Source organism: Mauremys reevesii, linkage group 9 (genome assembly GCF_016161935.1).
Source record: "Mauremys reevesii isolate NIE-2019 linkage group 9, ASM1616193v1, whole genome shotgun sequence".
Lineage (NCBI taxonomy): Eukaryota > Metazoa > Chordata > Testudines > Geoemydidae > Mauremys > Mauremys reevesii.
Genome location: NC_052631.1, coordinates 65,694,122 through 65,710,874, shown reverse-complemented (window position 1 = coordinate 65,710,874; position 16,753 = coordinate 65,694,122). Strand labels below are relative to the sequence as shown.

Sequence of the window (16,753 nt, the reverse complement as noted above, 5' to 3'; positions counted from 1 at the left end):
ATGCTCCCCTTTGGAAGTAAAGTGGCCTTGTTCCCTGAATCTTAACCCTCTCTGGAGACAAGCCCTTACTCAGGAGGCAGCTGTCCAGGCTATTATGATCCGTATTTGCTAACCACTCGGGCCAGTCAGGTGGAGTGGTGCCCCATTCAATAACACAGACATGGTGACACGAGCCTGAAGCAGCTCCCAGTTGACACTTGGGGCTGTGCCAAACTCCGTAATCCTGTGACTCCACAGGGCTGGATGACAGATGGCAGCAAAAAGTCAGCTCCCATAGTCCACAGTGGGGGGTAGGGCGGTGAGAATGCACCTGCTATTTCCCATTGTAAAGCAGGATGCTATTCCCCCGTTGCTGAGCTGGCTCTGTCAGGAGGCTGTCTTGGCACCATGGCGAACCCTGCAGTGGAAAGCACTTAGGACAAAATTTCCAAACCTGGGTGTCTGATGTTAGGCTTCTACATAAAAATGGCCTAATTCTCTGAGGTGTTGAGCACCCCCAGCTCCCGATGACATCAGTGGGGTTAGTGGGTGCTCGGCTCGTCTGCAGAGCTGGTCACTTGCCCTGGGTGCCTGCACATGGATTTAGGAGCCAGGTTTAGAAGCACTGACCTTGGTGCTTATACAGTGCCTGCGTGGAGGTGAGCTGTTTGGTGGTGGTGCTGGAGGTGAAAGGGTTTCCTTTCCCCGGATAATGACTGCTGCTGCAGACAACCAGTGCAGTTATGGCATGGCTCCTATCCACCCTGATCTTTCTGCTTCAGAAAAACAGGCCTCTCCTGAACTGAAGGAGAGCTCTAATGAGAGTGAGAGAAGCAGGTGTCTCATACACTGTGACCCAGCCATTAGAGGGTAGCAACACACCCTCCAGCACCCAAATCCAGTGCAGTACACCCACCCACACTGATTCACATTGGTGTCTCAAGGATGGACCTTGTAAAGAAGGATTTCACTGTCCAGAGACTACTGCCTGGGGCAATGGCAGTGTCTCAGTGGTAGGGTCCTGTCCATAGTCAACTGTGGGGAGTGGGGTGAGGCTGGGGACACAGAGATGGCTACTCCATTTCTGCATTTACAGTGCAAGTAGTGCTGCATCCCTAGCCCCACCTCATCTCTGCTCCCCAAGAACAGCACTCGGTAGGCTGCGATCTCATCAGAGAGGCGTTTGACTGACAGTAGCGTCTGTATCTGTCTCTCTTTGCAGCCTCTGTCCAGGTTCCCTGGGAACGAGCAATTTCACCCAATAAAGTGCCATACTACATCAAGTAAGTGTACAGTCAGAGGCTGGAAGAGAGACTGGGCACTCTGTCTGTCTTCCAACCCCTGTGTGACTTTCCCACTCACCTCCAATAAGACCTACGTGGTCTTGATGGGGTAAAACACAAATCCTGTCCGTTCCAGGATCTCATGCGGTGAGCTCACCACCTTCCAATCACACCGGACACAGCCCATGTGGCCCTTTCCCCCAGGGCAGATCTGTAATCACAGTGCAGACTCCTCAGTCTCTGGTGTAGGTAGGAACCTAGCTGGGTCCCCACATTCAGCTGTGGTTGGGGCAAGAGTTGTGTTCCCTTGCAGGATTCCCAGTTCTGGGGACTCTCATTAGGTTTTGCAGAGGGGACGTTTGCAGACATTAGAGGTTTTGTGTGTGTGTGTGTGTGTGTGTGTGTGTGTGTGTGTGTGTGTGTGTGTGTGTGTGTGTGTGTGTGTGTGTGTGTGTGTGTGTGTGTGTGTGTGTGTGTGTGTGTGTGTGTGTGTGAGAGAGAGAGAGAGAGGTGGGGGTGGGGTAGTTTGGCAGACACTTCCTAGTGGCTGTTAGCAGGCATTGGGGCACTGGAGAGTAGTGCGTGCATGTTGTAGGAGGAAGGACCCTAGCAGTCAGCCCATAAGCGGTGGGGCTGGAGGCGAAATTAACAGTGATGTTAAAACAAGCTCATCACACCTGATTCCACCAGGGTGGACCCCCTGCCTCCAAAATGCATTCCACCTGTGTGCACTGGGAATCCCCTTGGTATTATCAGCTTCCCCTCCCCGCCCAATAAGAGAGCATGTGGGATCTCTCTGCACCATTATGCTGAGATGGGAGGACGGGATCATCAGGTGATGGGCACAGGCCTGCAGGCATCTGCTGCCCAATTTGGGGCCAGAGGGAGCTCCGATCCAGGGCAGCTCAGAATTTGGGGACCCTTTGCAATAAAAAGGGGGTGATGGCTGGCTGCATCCATCTGCCTGTTCACATGTCTGCCAGTTAATTTACAGGTTTAGTGATTTGGTTTCCCTTTTTTTTTTTTTTTCAGCCACCAGGCTCAGACAACATGCTGGGACCACCCCAAGATGACAGAGTTATACCAAACCCTAGGTAAGAGCTGCTCTAGGTACCTCCCTTGGGGAGCCCACCACATGAGCCCCTGGAGAGCACTGATTCACACAGCCTCTCCTTCCCACGCCCTTTGTACGATGGGACAATCCCCCCAGTGCACCTGACAAGCGGAAGAACTTCCTCTGCTTAGCTCCCCATGATATAATGGATCCAGAGTCTCTGCAGAGACCTGGTGTAATTCTTTGCTGTCTTCTGTGACACTCACTCCTCCTCACCTTCTGTCCCTGATGGAGGATTGAGCCTTTTGTGAGTTGGAACTGGCACAACATCCTTTTGGCTTGGGTTTTGTGCTAATTCAAAGGACACTTTCCCCAGCCAAGTCTGTGACTGGTGAGTGCACCTTTCCCTGCTGCTGAGTATGAAGCTGCACAGGCCATGGTTATAGTCAATTCTTTCATGTTGTTTTGCAGCTGATTTGAACAACATCAAATTCTCTGCATATCGGACGGCCATGAAGCTGCGCCGTGTCCAGAAAGCTCTGCGGTGTGAGTACCATACACTGTCCTTGCCTCTCCTGCCCTCCTACTCTGGGGAGCCTTTCAGTGCTTACAAGGAGAGGTTGGAGTGGAGCAACTGATTGGGGTTGGTTCGATGAGACTGTCAACTCTCTCTGATCAATTTCGACAATTATGTTAACGGTAGGGTCAGTCCTACCCTCACCTCACCTCAGATCCCCTGTGATTCTTGTGGCTTTTCAGTCCCATCTTCCTCGGCTTTCGCATCTTTTTCTCTCCTATGTTGCTGTGGAAGGCCCACACAAAGAGGGGAAACTGAGACGCTGGACAGTGAGACGCTATACAAAGTGCTCTCCAATGGCCAGAGTAAACACACGGAAAAAAATAGTGAGACGCTGTTTCCCTGTAATCTTTCAGTGACTGGGATCGGCCACAGTAGGGGAAAGAATGCTAGACAGAAAGGTGGCTTTAAAATAGATGGTGGCCCTTTGATGATGTATTTTTGTTTGGGATTGATGTCTTCAGAGAAGGTGTCCATACCTCTCCTCTCCATTCTGATCTGTAATGTTCCTTTCCCTGTTCCCTGCTCCTCCAATGCCTCAATTCTCTGCCCCTGGCCTGCTCAGTGGACCTGGTGACTCTGGCCACAGCCTTGGAAATCTTTAATGAGCATGAGCTACAGCCCAGCGATCGCGTGATGGACGTGGTGGAGGTCATCCACTGCCTGACTGCCCTCTATGAGCGGCTGGAGGAAGAGAGGGGCATTCTGGTCAACGTGCCGCTCTGCGTGGACATGAGTCTCAACTGGCTGCTCAACGTTTTCGATAGGTACCTGCTCGCACTTCCCTGATTCCTTTCAGAGCCATAAAGCTGGTGCTGCTGGAGCCGGCACACTGTCTGGGCACTGCGTGGAGGGGAACCTCAGTGCTGGAGCTTGGGCGGGTGCTGCAAGGAAGGTCACACTGCCATGGGCTGGGGCCCAGCTGGCATAGGCAGGGCACTCCTGTGAAGAAGTTGGTATTGCAGTGGTCCAGCTGGCATTGCTGGGAGGAAGCTCGTGCTGTTGAACTCCCAGCAGGCACTGACGGGGCTCTGTTAAGAAAACGACCTTCGCAGAACAGAGAGGGGATCAGCATTGTACCTCTCTGTTTTTCAGCAGTCGCAGTGGGAAGATGCGAGTGCTGTCCTTCAAGACTGGCATTGCATGTCTGTGTGGCACAGAGGTGAAGGAGAAATTCCAGTGTGAGTCACCACCCGGGGTCCATGGAATAACTAGGTCAGAGCAGGAGTGGGAGGCTTCCGGGCTTAGTAAAGTTTCTGAGCAAGGAGGCCTGCCTGATGGGAGCCTCCTACCATGACTAATCTCTGCATCACGACTCCTGCTCTTTCTCTGAATCCCAGACCTCCTAATTTACTAGGCTGGGACTACAATGCTGCAGTGCAAATATAGACACACACAGGTGAACTCCTCAGCTCAGCTGTGGCAAAGGGTCAGTCTCGGGGTCAGAGCTCTAAGCCTTGTTTCATCTCCGTCCTCTCACTTCCCTTCCTCTTGCCCAAATAAAGCTGCATCCCCAGCCATGGGGTGGGGGTGGGGACACACACCTGCACAACTGTAAAGGGAGTGTCTGTGCTGTTGGTCTCTCACCCTTGTTCTCTTGATTGCTGTGGTGCTGGGCCATCTCCTGGCAGATCTCTTTGGCCAGGTGGCGAATCCCGGCGGTCTATGCGACCAGCGGCACCTCAGCATCCTGCTGCATGAGGCCATTCAGGTTCCGCGCCAGTTGGGAGAGGTGGCAGCATTTGGGGGTAGCAATGTGGAGCCCAGTGTCCGCAGCTGCTTCCGCTTTGTAAGTAACGTCAGTGGCGATGCTTCCTTCTGCCTTTTTCCCTTCCCGAGGGGTCCGTCCAGTGGGCAGAGAGGCAGTGGCAGCAGCTCTGGGAACAGCTCTGGGGGAGCTATCTCCTGTAATGCACATGCCTTCTCTGGAGTGGGTATGGTACCAGCTCAGCAGGGAGAGGGGCGGAGATGGGGGGATGGAACAGGAGCCACGCCTGGATATTGGCTAGCAGAGATCTCTGCCTTGCTCTGTGCTTGAAGCCATGATGGTATTTCACAACGTGATCCGCTCCTGTCTCTCTCCTCTTTCCTTAGAGTAATGGGAAGCCTGTGATCGAGGTCGTCCAGTTCCTGGAATGGGCCAACCTGGAGCCGCAGTCCATGGTGTGGCTGGCTGTCCTGCACAGAGTGACCATTGCTGAGCAGGTGAAGCACCAAACCAAGTGCTCTGTCTGCAAACTGTGTCCCATCAAAGGCTTCAGGTATGGAGAGCAACTGTGTGTGCGGTCTCTGCAGCCAGTTTAGGAACAAGGGGAACTCTGCGGGAGCCAGTGATAGTGGGGTTACACTGGGATGAATCTCACCCAAGTGCTAGACAAACACGCTCCTGGCAGACTTCATCTCCTAGCCTCAGGTGAGAGTGGGGACCCTGCGTGGAATGGGACCTCAGCCCGGTCTCCTGGCGGCGGGTCTGCTGAAACCAGGCTCAGGGTGGGCGTGACAGAAAGCTGACCCAGCTGTCAAGCGCTCGTGGTCTCTGTGAAATAACTTTTATTCCCTGGACAGAGACCAGCATGAAGCACCAACTACAAGTACTAATGGAACCCTTGGCTGGCTACCTCAGCATGGAGACTGAGCGGCTGTCCCATGCCAGTAGGGCAGAGGCCTGTCAGCAGGTCCGAGGGAAGCTTGCGCTGCTCAGGCCGTGCCTGATGTGCGGATAGCAGCCGCCAGCCCAGGGCCATAGTCACACCAAACATGTTAAAATAAAAAGGGTGTGCTGGGGCCATAGGGCTGGGGTGGGGTCCCCACCCTGGGGTCCCCACCCTCACCCACTCTCCCCTGAGGCTGGGAGATGAGGTCTCTGCCAGGAGCATGTTAGTCTAGCACTTGGGGAGGCTGTGGCCGTTCTGGAGGCCTTACTGGCTGGCCCCCACCAGCAGAGGCAGTTCAACAGCTGGGCCGTGTGCTGAAAAGGCCATTCGCCCTAGACTTGTAGTAGGTTTTAGATGTGACCTATGACCTCCATGTCTCAATAATTTGGGCATTCGTATCAGCAGTGCCTCAGACAGGTACTGCCACAAATATCAAATGGAGAGACCCTCTGTCCTGGGAGGGAGCTTGCTGGCTTCTGGGGACAGTGAATGGGTCAGCGTCTCTGAGCTGTGCTTTAGATTCAGTGATGTACAAGAAAAACCAGAGCTGCCATGACCTGTGAGGAGCACACAGGGTGAGCCAGACACAGTACCTCAGAGAGGTCCCCTGCTGAGAGCCCCTGGAAGCAGGAAGCTTGGAGACAAAGCATCAGAGATTGGTGCCGTCTCCCTAACTCCACTTCATCTTCCCAGGTACCGCAGCCTGAAGCAGTTCAATGTGGATATCTGTCAGACCTGCTTCCTGACAGGACGAGCCAGCAAAGGGAACAAGCTCCACTATCCTATCATGGAGTACTATACCCCGGTAAGGAGCTGGGGTGCTTGCTGTCGTGCTGGGAGTGCTGAGCACTCGCAGTCTCACATGGCTAGGGAGCCACTGGCAGCCAGCCTAGGGTATTGCAGGAAACTCTTCATTCAGTGCTGTACCCCCCTCCTGCTGCGGGTAGCCTTGTGCAGTGCCAGAAATGGCTTAGCTGATGTTTTGTTCAGCTCTGCCTGTGCGTGACAGAAGCTGCCTACACAAGTGTGTTTTGCTGATTACAAAGCTCTCGCAGTAAACACAGGCTCTGCCACTCCAGCCATTCGTGTGAAGTGCAGAGACAGTCTCCAATACTGTGCATGTTGGCATGGCCTTGCACTGTGGTATGACAAGCCACACTCCTTATTCCATGTGCAGCTGTTTGCTCGTGCTCTTCCCTGCTCATTGCACAATTCTTGCATGCACCTGTGGCCTGTGCTCTGGAAACTCTCCCCCCTGCCCTGTTTGAGGCTTGACTTGAGGGATTTCTTTCCTCTGGATGCCCCCGCCCCTTACTCACTAAAGCCTCCGTGTGTCTGTTTTTCTGCAGACCACCTCTAGTGAGAACATGAGGGACTTTGCTACGACCCTAAAAAACAAGTTCCGGTCCAAACAGTACTTCAGCAAGCATCCACAGAGGGGCTACCTGCCCGTCCAGTCTGTGCTGGAAGCTGACTTCACTGAGACGTGAGTGCTACTGTTGCACCAACCGGCTCTGTCTGATCCTCCCCCCCCACACACACACACAGATGGCGGCCTTCCAGGTTCAGGGGGGTGGAATTCAAATGGAAATGATCCCACTGCAGGGATCAGAAGGTGAAGATGGTTCAGGTTTCACTCTAGAGGCTGGATTGGTGTCTAGGCCTTGGAAGAAGACCTGGGATTCCCATTGCCCTCCCTTGATGGAGGGTTTGGTGGAGATGCTGCTTCTAACCTCCTGTTTAACCTCACGGGAGTGATGCTTCTCCAAACTGTCCTTGGCACTTCTAGACCCAAATGGGACTGGGGCAGCATCCCCTAGTCAGAGGTCAGAGTAAGGAACCATAGAGCCTCACTGACCTGTGTGTGTCTCTTCCAGACCGGCCTCCTCCCCGATGTTACCGCATGCCGATACCCACTCCCGGATCGAACACTTTGCCAGCAGGTACCACACGCCGGTGCAGGATGCCCAGTGAGGTCCTCTGTCCACCTTGTGTGCAGCCTTCACTCTGCAGTTTGCAGGCTGAAGTAACCCCAGTAATCCAAGTGCCCCCACCCTCTCCACACACCCCTCTGCTGGGGCTTTCCAGGCAACACTCACTAAAGTCACTTCACAGGCAGGGATCATGGCTAAAATTGGCTCAGGTTAGTTCCAAAACATGGAGCCCTCGTCCTGGGAGTGGGGGAAGAAGGGCAGTGACGCAGCTGCAGGGGCTCCCTTTGGAATGGGATCCCCAGATGGGCTAATCTGGGCTGTGATGTGACCATTCTGTTTCTACAGGACCTTTATTTTCATTCATGAATTTTGTATTTAAAGAAGAGGCCTACTAAGCTGCCACACTTCCCCTAAGAGACAAGCCAGACCCCTGTTGGAGCCAGTTACACCCTCACCAACGCCCTTGGGGTTTTTGTTCCCAGGCACCTGCCTCAGGTTGCCCCATGGGACTTCATGGCCCCCACTGTTGTAGCCTCCCAATCCATAAAGCATTGCTCCTCCCAACACCCTTGTGAGACAGGGCAGTGCTATTGTCCCCATCGCCTGGGTGCGGAACTGAGCACAGAGACAGGGCCCCGATCCACACAGGTATTTAGGCTTCAACTTCCATTTAAATCAATGATTTAGAAGCATAAACACCTGTGTGGATCTGGGCCTAAGTGCCTAGGGCAAGGCCATCAGGGGCTCTGTGATGAAGCTAGGAATTGACTCTGGGTCTCCCAGACCAGTGCCCTAACACTGCCCCACCCTCCAGATAGGATTGCAGTCCATATACAGTAACTCCTCACTTAAAGTCGTCTCGGTTAACACTGTTTCGTTGTTACGTTGCTGATCAATTAGAGAACATGCTTGTTTAAAGTTACGCAGTGCTCCCTTATAACATCGTTTGGCAGCCACCGGCTTTGTTCACTGCTTGCAGGAAGAGCAGCCCATTGCAGCTAGCTGGTGGGGGCTTGGAACCAGGGTGGACCTGCAGCCCCACTATCACCTCCCCGCTCCCCTAAGTTCCCCGTGCAGCAGCTGCCCAGCAGGCTAGCAATTGTCGGCAGTTCAGCTGTCCCTCCCCGCACTGCCCTCTGCCTTGGAGACTCCTGCTTGCTGGGCAGGGGGTGGGGGTGGGGGGCAAAGGCAGGGTGTCCCCCTACTCCTGCTCCCCACTTAGAACAAAAAAAAAGTGACATGGACACTGGGGTCAGAACAGCTGGGAAGACGTCCAGTCTAGTCATCTGCAGGAGACCCCAGGAACTGTGGCGCATAGAACATACAGAAACATCCACTGGTTCTCCTGGGCACGTATGAACACAGTTTTGTTTCCCCAGGCTCGCAGAGATGGAAAGCCAGAACTGTTCCTTGTTTAATGACAGCTTGTCCCCAGACGATAGCCTGTGAGTTGATGTATCTCTCTATATTTTGAATGTATTTCTCTGCAATGCTTACATGGGGAGATATACTGAGGCTGGCTGGCTGGGGCATGTGAGAAGCTCCTCCTCTATTATCTGTCCTGCCCTATCTGTGGTGCCCTCTGTACCCAGGAGTTCAATTCCTTTGCTCTAAGCAATACAGAACCAGCCTCTCCTGTACACAACCGCCTCCCTGCAGCTGTTCCTTCCACTCGCGCTCCCATCGCTAGAGTTTCCTCACTGATCTCCCCCTGGTGTTTTGTGACAGGGATGAGGATCAGTACCTGTTGCGTCACTCCAGCCCAATCACAGACAGAGAGCTGGTGTGCAGCCCAAAGGCTGAGGACAGCCTCAACACGGAGGATAAGGGGGAGCTGGAGAGAATCCTGGCCCACTTAGAGGATGAGAACAGGTATGTGTGTGGCCAAAAGCCATAGCTAGAAAGTGAGACGGGGGTTGGTTCAAAGGGGAAAGGAGCCAGAGAAACACTGTCTTAGCCTGCTCACCAAGGGCTGGACGAGCAGGCGGGAGTTCAGAGAGGAGCCATGGAAAGGATTGCAGGGGCTGGGGGGAATGACTGATGGAGAGGGATGGAAAGAGCACAATATGTCTAGCTTGACTGAGACATGAGAACTGCCTGCAGGTGTTTGGAGGGGACAGGACACGTCACAGAGCTGCCTTGTTTAGCTCCAGTAAGTATAACTTGGAGTAATGGGGTGAAGTGGAGGAAGGGGACATGTAGGCTCACTAGTAATCAAACTTCTGGAGAGTGAGCAGTATTAAAGTGGCACAGTCTCCCGTGGGAAGTGGCAGGAGCCCTGTTATCTGGGACATCTAAAGCAAGACTGGAAAATATTCTGCAGGGAGCAGTTTTGCCCTGACCTAGGTACTAGCTGAACAAGCCATCACAGGTCTCTTCCGTCTCCCATTTCTTTGATTTATCACCCTAGCCCAAGCACCGAGGAGCCATCTGCCAGGCACAGAGCTAGGTTCAGAGGGAGGCTATTTCCCAGAGCTAAGCTGTTTGTTTTCTGCAAGTTTAGTTCATTGCTGACATGTTTAGAAAACTGTTGGGAACTGGTGCAGAACGAGGGTTAGGTATTGACTTGGTGCCAGGCAGAGAATTCAGCGGGATGCTGGATTCTGAGCCCTCAGACAAATCTGATGGTAAGAAATCAGCCCAGCGGGGCTTTCTTGATGGCAGATTGTCCATCCCGTGCCCACAGCTGCTGATGGGGGCCAGTTCAGGGATTCCAGTCTTGTCTCCAAAGCTGGTAGAGTTGCTGCTTGGATCCTGACTGTCCCTTCTGCAGGATCCTCCAAGGAGAGCTGAAACGTCTGAAATGGCAACACGATGAGGCAGTGGAGTCCCCCACTGTGGCAGAAGGGTCTCCAGAATCAGCCCAAGACCCACACAACGATGAGCTCCTGGCTGAGGCAAGGATCCTTCGGCAACACAAGAGCCGCCTGGAGACCCGAATGCAGATCCTGGAGGACCATAACAAGCAGCTGGAATCCCAGCTGCACCGCCTGAGAGAGTTGCTACTGCAGGTACCTCACGGGGATCGGAGGGAGAGCAGGGTGCAGGGTCCAGTATCTGAGAGGGCTTTGGTATGATGGGCCTGGGAGAAGAACTGCAACACTACGGGGGGGAAGGCTGATATGGGTGGCAGGTTCTGGTAATGGATGTGCAGAAGGTTGCAGGCAAAGGTCACGGAAGGAGGAACATGGAACCAGGGAGCAGCAGAAAACTTTTTTATGAAGTCTCCTTTCTCTTTCCAGCCACCGACTGACTTGGACATCAATGGCTCTGCGGCCTCTTCCTTGGCTTCCTCGCCCCATCCGTCGGAGGGAAGTCAGCCCAGGGAGAAGGAGCACAACACCCCTGAAACCGAAACTGCAGGTAAGGCTCTGGAGCTGGACGTTAGATCTCTAGTGCCCCTTGCCAGCCCTGGTTTGTTGTGCTACAAAAAAGGCCCATTCATCTGCTGTTCAGAGTGGAGAGCTGGAATGTCCAGTGCACTCAGTCGCGCTGCTGTCACCAGCCCCTCACCTTCCTGGTCTGCCTTGCTATGAAACACAGAGCTTTGCTTTCTAGGCTCTCCATCCCTCTGCTTTATGAGCAGCCCTGCACGGCCTAGCCCCATGAACAGGGCGTCTCTCTGCAGTGCTGCCAGTCCCTGCCCTGTCTCCTGATCACACTGTCCTGCCTTCTGGATCTAGCCTACCTGGTATCATATAGAGTTAAATCTCTGAAAAATGCCTATAATTGCAGCTCTGCCTTTTCTCTACTCCTCTTGTTCCCCAGATGAGGTGGAGACGAGGGCACGGGATGTCAGTCTGTGTTTGGAGGACATCATGGAGAAACTGAGGAGTGCCTTCCCCAACTCCCAAGGTACTGGAGTGAAATCCCCTTTGCTGGTTTCTTACTCCTCTCTAAAATGAGTGTCTCACTTGGCTCAAATGAATCCCTAGCCCTCGTTCAGCCAGTCCTGCAACAATTGAGTCCTAGCAGTCACCCACTGCCAAAGAGCTGCTTGGACTTGTGGTGGCACAGATTTCAGGGAGGAGAAGGAGGAATTCCCCCTAACTGTGGAAAAGCTCCAGAACTGCTAAGAACTGCAGCCTTCTGCCCTGGAGAGAGACATCAGTCACAGGAGCCCTGTGCTCCAGATGGTTTCCACTGCTCCTGAAGAGGAACATACCTGACCCCATCCGGTTCCTGGTATCGCTAGATCTGATCACCTCGAACCAACTCCCCTCTCTCCATCCCAGCCTGGAGCCACTACCCATCACTCTAATGAGGCGGCAAAGACCAGACCCCTTACATATCTGAAGAAATCACTCGAGTCCTCCTGGATACCCAGAAAAAGCCCATTCTCAGCTGGGAATGTTTAGTAGCTGGTGTTACTCTGAATGGCCCACTCTCTTCTCACAACACCAGCATGGTCTTTGGATAGGGCTTGGGGGATTTAGCACCTCTAACACTAGGCTATTGCTTGAGCAATGCCTCTTTAATAGCTACTGGACATGGCTGCTCTTTTAATCTAGTGTTATAGCTCCATAATCCTCCATGTAAACCTCCTTTCCTGCTCCAGCACAACAGACCCAGGGGTTCCTGTGTGTGTGCTGGGGAGAACGGCAGGGGAGAATTTTCTGGCGAATCTCCCTCCACTCAGTTTATTAATGTGATAGTTTCCAAATTCCATCTCATGTGACCTCTTGGCTTTTCTTTCAGGTGTGACCTCCCTTATCTAACACCTCCTGTGGGTAAGAGGCTTTGTCTAACCAGCTTCTTGGCTGCTTTCCTCTCCCGCCTCTCACACTCCTCCTGGGATGGGCTTCCCTCGGACCCTCTTGGGGGCACTCCAGTGGAATGGCCTTCATGAAGTCCACCAACGTCAGAAGATCTCAGGGGAACTCCCACTGGCCACGTGGGAATGTGACTGAAGGCTCTTTGGAGTGCTGGCTGGAGCCACCCTGAGGACCAGCCAGTTCCGACCAAGTGTGCTGGGGTCTGAATTTAAGGAACTCTATAAAGCATTCAAAAGAAACTGAAACCCTGAGATGGTGAACATGAAACACGAGCAGAGACTTCCCCCTCCCTTGCCGGTCACAAACTGTCGCCCTCCTTGTGACTGATGTAAGACAGGTAAGGAAATCGCCTACAGGGGATGGCAGAGCCCAGCCCAGCCCAGCCTTGGCCCACTTCAGCAGTGTGGGCTGGTTCTGCTCCCAGACAGCCTCCTGCTGGGCACCAGGCAGCCTAATGCTCCTGCAGCAACTGGACAGTAAACAGCCTCCAAGCATCTGTTTTAATACCTTTTTTGTTAGCTGCCAAAGGCTGTGAGTGTGACTAACTGAACTCTATCAATTGCCTGCTACCCCAGGATCTCCAGGTCCCGGCTGGGGGTGCTTGCCTAATGGGAACAGTGCAGGAGGGCGAAAGGGGGAAGGGAGGAGTCAATAATACAGCTTCAGCCCAGCTAGTAGCCTTATCTGGAGAGGAGCTTTATAACAGAGAGCCGTAGCATATATTCTGTACTTAAATACTATCGTGGACTCACTCACGCATTAAATTTTAATACCTTGTTCAGTGTTAATTTCCGCCTCACTCATTGGGTCTATTCTAGCATCTGCTTTTGAAGGGACAGCACCTTCATTTACTCTTACAATATACCATCAGAGGCATGGTTTGTGCTGCCCCTGGCCTGGAAACTCCCCCTAGGGGACCTCAGTGCAGTGGGCTTGACTAGTGGCGATGAGTAGGATGCGAATCCAGAGTTCATTTCCCTTCCGAGCTGTCTGTCACCATAACACTGGAGTCGGGGCTGGAACAACCTCCCCTCCCAAGGGATCCCAGCTCCCCCCATGATGGAAAATCCAACTAAATAAAACAGGTGGCCCTGATCTATCAGCTGAATCCCGACACATTGGAAATGGGGGATTATCCCAGCAACAAAGATGTGTGTCTAGTGGGTTCTCCATATTCATCTCTCCTGAGGCCATTGGAGACTTTAGCTCTGGTCCCCTGGCTGCTCACCAACTTTGTGATGCCCATTTAGCAATTCCATCCCGTGCGGCAGGCTCTCCTCCATTTCTCTGTCTGATAGGTAAATGTGCTCCTTTTCTTCCAGGGTGTTGCAAGAGAAATGGGTGAGCTCACATCTCTTGGTGACACTGAGCCATTGTGATGTATCAGGACATCATGTTGTATTGTGACATTCTGTTGTGAGGCAGTGGCACTGGCCAGAGCAATACCAGGAAGGAGATGGAGCTGTGCTCTGGTGAGCTCCATTGTGCTTCTAAAAATCTCTTTCTTCATCTGGAGCTAGGGCCCCTAGACCATTTGCTGCAACCCAGGGAGCTGTTTGGTTTGGGAGCCCAGAGGGTACAAGTGGGGTCTCTCCTTAAATGAGGGAGCTATTTGGCACGGGGGGGGGGTGTACAAAACTTGTGTTGCAAGCATGCAGGATTGTGTTGTGTTTTGTAGCATAGCAACGTGTCCTCTGGAACACTTGGATCTGGAAGGCTCCAGAAAGTTATCTGTCTGGGGCAAAGTGTTATAGTTGAGTAGGCTGCAGAGCTGGGGAGCTGCAACATGTTCTCCAGTGGGGAAAGGTCCCCTGGGAATGGGGTGGAATGTTCTATTTCGGGGGGATGGGCTGTGGGGTGCGAGGCAATAAGGTTGCAGTGTAGTAGAGGCATAATAGGAAGTTTTATGAAGAACAACGTGGAATGTCGTACGCAGACTATGTGTGTTGGGGTTGCTGCATTCTCCAAAGCCGATGACATTAGGCATTTTATATGGGGAACTCATCACAGAATTCCAGAGTTGAAATAGCCTATGTTGTGGGGATCTGACTGCTGCAGATGTGCACTGGAAAAGTTCTGGCATGCTTTGTTGTTTGCTCTTGTGCATTGAAGATGCTGTGGACTATGTTAGGACTGTGGTGGTGTGTTGTGGCCTGATAAGGTGGCTGCATTGTGGTGGATATAAGGCGCTTTAGAGTGCTGTGTTAGGTTTGAGGGAGTGCACTGTGTCTCCGAGGTTCTGTGTGATACTGATTTTGTGGTGGTATATTGTGTCATGTTGTGGATCTTGTTTGGTGTAGCATATTGTGGATTATGAGGCTTGCAGTAGTACACTGTACATTGTGCATAGGAGTTGCTGTGATCTGTGATGTGTAGTAAAAGGTCCTGTGGATTTTGGTGTCTCTTAGCAGCCCTGTGAATTGCTGTCATGTGAGGTATATTGAAAGCGCTGTAGATTGCTAGGATTGCTATAGCATGCTGTTTACTGGAGGTGCTGTGGATTGTGGTATTAAGCTTACTGTAGCATGTAGGGCAGTAGGGTTAATGTGTATTGAGTAGTCAAATGTGGTGACTTCTCCTATATTAGGGCAGCTGTAGAAGGCTGTGGATTGTGTGTGAGGAGCAACACAATGTTCTCTCCAGTGTTGCCGCGATGGACGTTGCTGTGGCCCATTCTCTGCCAGGAATGTTGTCAGTGGAGCACTGGAGCCACTCATGCGTGGGGATTGGCCAGTCTAGTGGAGGAGCACGTTTCACTGCAGAGACAGTCTTGCAAGTTCTGTGTTTGGGACCAGTGCAGAAAGCTCAGGCTGAGTGATGCTGCCGGAAGCTGGGGAGAACTCTCACAGATGGGACTGCCTGAGACACAGACCTGGACAAGTGAGAGCACCCTCTGCAGTTGTTGCTCCCCAGAGGAACTGCTGCTGGCTTTGCCCCCACTGGGAATCTCCCCAACCCATGTCCGGCTCCATGCTGGTCCTCTTGGCTCCAGTCCATCAGGAAGGAGCAGCCTCAGATTCATCCGGACCAAACTGTTACACTTTTCCCTCTAGGCAGAGGCCAAGAGAAAAGGAGAGGAAACCTCAATTGCACCCTCTCCAGCCTAGTCAAGCCCTAAGGGAGAGGAGCAAGTGCAGACAGGTGTTGTTCACCTCATCTACTTTACCACCATGCAGCACAGGCACAAATCGCTTAGCCCTAGTGCTAGGAGAGCCAGGAAGGGTTTGTTCCTACCGTGGGCTGTGGCTTCCTAGGCAGCAAGCCACATGGAGACCTAGGCCAAGGGCCCTGCTGCAGTGATGATTGGAGCCACCCATTATCAGCTGTGGGATGGGACAGGAGATGGCTCCCTCTGCTAGCAAACTGGAGAAGGGCTAGCAGGGATATTGTTTTGCCTGTAGAAGGCCGAGACTGGGAAGTAGCTAAGAATGAGCGACAGAGGCAAGATTAGGGCAAAGGCACCTCTAAAAGCATGTTCAGGAATCATTGCTTTTCCCTGCATGAAATCTCTCTTCTAGGGTGCAGAGGCCAGGGCCCACTCGTCTCCCCAACTGGTTGAGAGCAGTGGACGGCATGATCAGTGACTGAGTCACAGAGCTTAAGGCCAGAAGGGACCACCACTAGTCTGACCTCCCGTATCGCAAGCCATCAACAGCCCAGCCCATGCACACCAAACCCAACAACCAGAATTAGGCCAAGTATCACAGGACACTAGATTCTGACATGCTACAGGCAGAGAACAGAGGGAATGAGGTGCACCAGTCCCCGAGGTCCCTGCAGTGTCAGGGAAATGATTAAACGAGACCCCCAGATAATCCTGGCAAGTGGCCCATGCCCTCCTGCTATAGAGGAAGGTGGAAACACCCCCAAGGCACTGCCAATCTGAGCGCCAGGGTTCGTGTCTTAGTGTTCCATTGGAACACGAAACGATTGATAGTTATTGACAGTGCAATAAGCCCAGAGAATGGGACCTCCTGCAGCTGAAGTGTCCCACTGCTTTACTAGACCCTCAACCCCTGGTGCTCCTTGCAGTCCCCTGTGCTTTGCCCTCCTTGAATACAAGTGTTCCTGGGCATTCCCCAGTCTCAGACGTATCTACAGCATTCTCCCTCTTCCCCCGTCCATGTTTGGCTCCCCATCTCTGCGGCACTCGAGTTCTCTTTGCTATGAGTGCTAGTCTAGGCCCTGATTAAAACCACCTGATACACTAATGTAATTAGTGGGGGTTTTAGCTATAAAATGGCAGGCCCCCATTTTCTCTTGTACCTCCTCTGAGTTCCTTCCCTTAATCACAGAGGCCTAGATCCTCAAAGGTATTTGGGCACTTAATTCCCATGAGTTAGGTGCCTAAATGCCTTGGAGGATCAGACCTGATTGCTTTGCCCTCTTTTGCTTTGGAAAGGGCATCTGTAGAGAATCTGAGATCTCTCCCTGAGCTAGCTCTGCGCTGTAAGTAAAGATACAGCCCAGGCCAATCGACCGAATCTCTAGGATGTT

The 16,753-nt window shown here is 52.7% G+C and overlaps 1 protein-coding gene and 1 long non-coding RNA gene across 7 annotated transcripts in view; one reads left to right on the top strand and one right to left on the bottom strand.

The window, feature by feature from the left end:
* Window positions 1-12,490, top strand: part of DRP2 (dystrophin related protein 2) — a 47,984-nt gene extending 35,494 nt beyond the window's left edge. For 5 of the 6 annotated variants that reach the window (XM_039489766.1, XM_039489764.1, XM_039489765.1 and 2 more), the window contains 15 exons: window positions 1,202-1,262; window positions 2,295-2,356; window positions 2,788-2,862; window positions 3,459-3,660; window positions 3,989-4,074; window positions 4,525-4,682; window positions 4,988-5,154; window positions 6,241-6,352; window positions 6,897-7,033; window positions 7,425-7,490; window positions 8,861-8,926; window positions 9,210-9,353; window positions 10,255-10,492; window positions 10,724-10,844; window positions 11,250-11,386. In XM_039489766.1, the coding sequence (XP_039345700.1) occupies window positions 1,202-1,262; window positions 2,295-2,356; window positions 2,788-2,862; window positions 3,459-3,660; window positions 3,989-4,074; window positions 4,525-4,682; window positions 4,988-5,154; window positions 6,241-6,352; window positions 6,897-7,033; window positions 7,425-7,490; window positions 8,861-8,926; window positions 9,210-9,353; window positions 10,255-10,492; window positions 10,724-10,844; window positions 11,250-11,386 (1,832 nt within the window). Of the gene's footprint in view, window positions 1-1,201; window positions 1,263-2,294; window positions 2,357-2,787; window positions 2,863-3,458; window positions 3,661-3,988; window positions 4,075-4,524; window positions 4,683-4,987; window positions 5,155-6,240; window positions 6,353-6,896; window positions 7,034-7,424; window positions 7,491-8,860; window positions 8,927-9,209; window positions 9,354-10,254; window positions 10,493-10,723; window positions 10,845-11,249; window positions 11,387-12,179 lie in introns of those variants that run through there. The other variant, XM_039489768.1, reaches the window with a different exon arrangement.
* Window positions 10,683-13,681, bottom strand: LOC120372570. The gene is made up of 2 exons (XR_005585051.1): window positions 13,485-13,681; window positions 10,683-10,826 (listed from the first exon to the last, which is right to left on the bottom strand). It is a non-coding gene; the product is annotated as an uncharacterized LOC120372570 (long non-coding RNA).
* Between the last annotated feature and the right edge of the window lie 3,072 nt (window positions 13,682-16,753).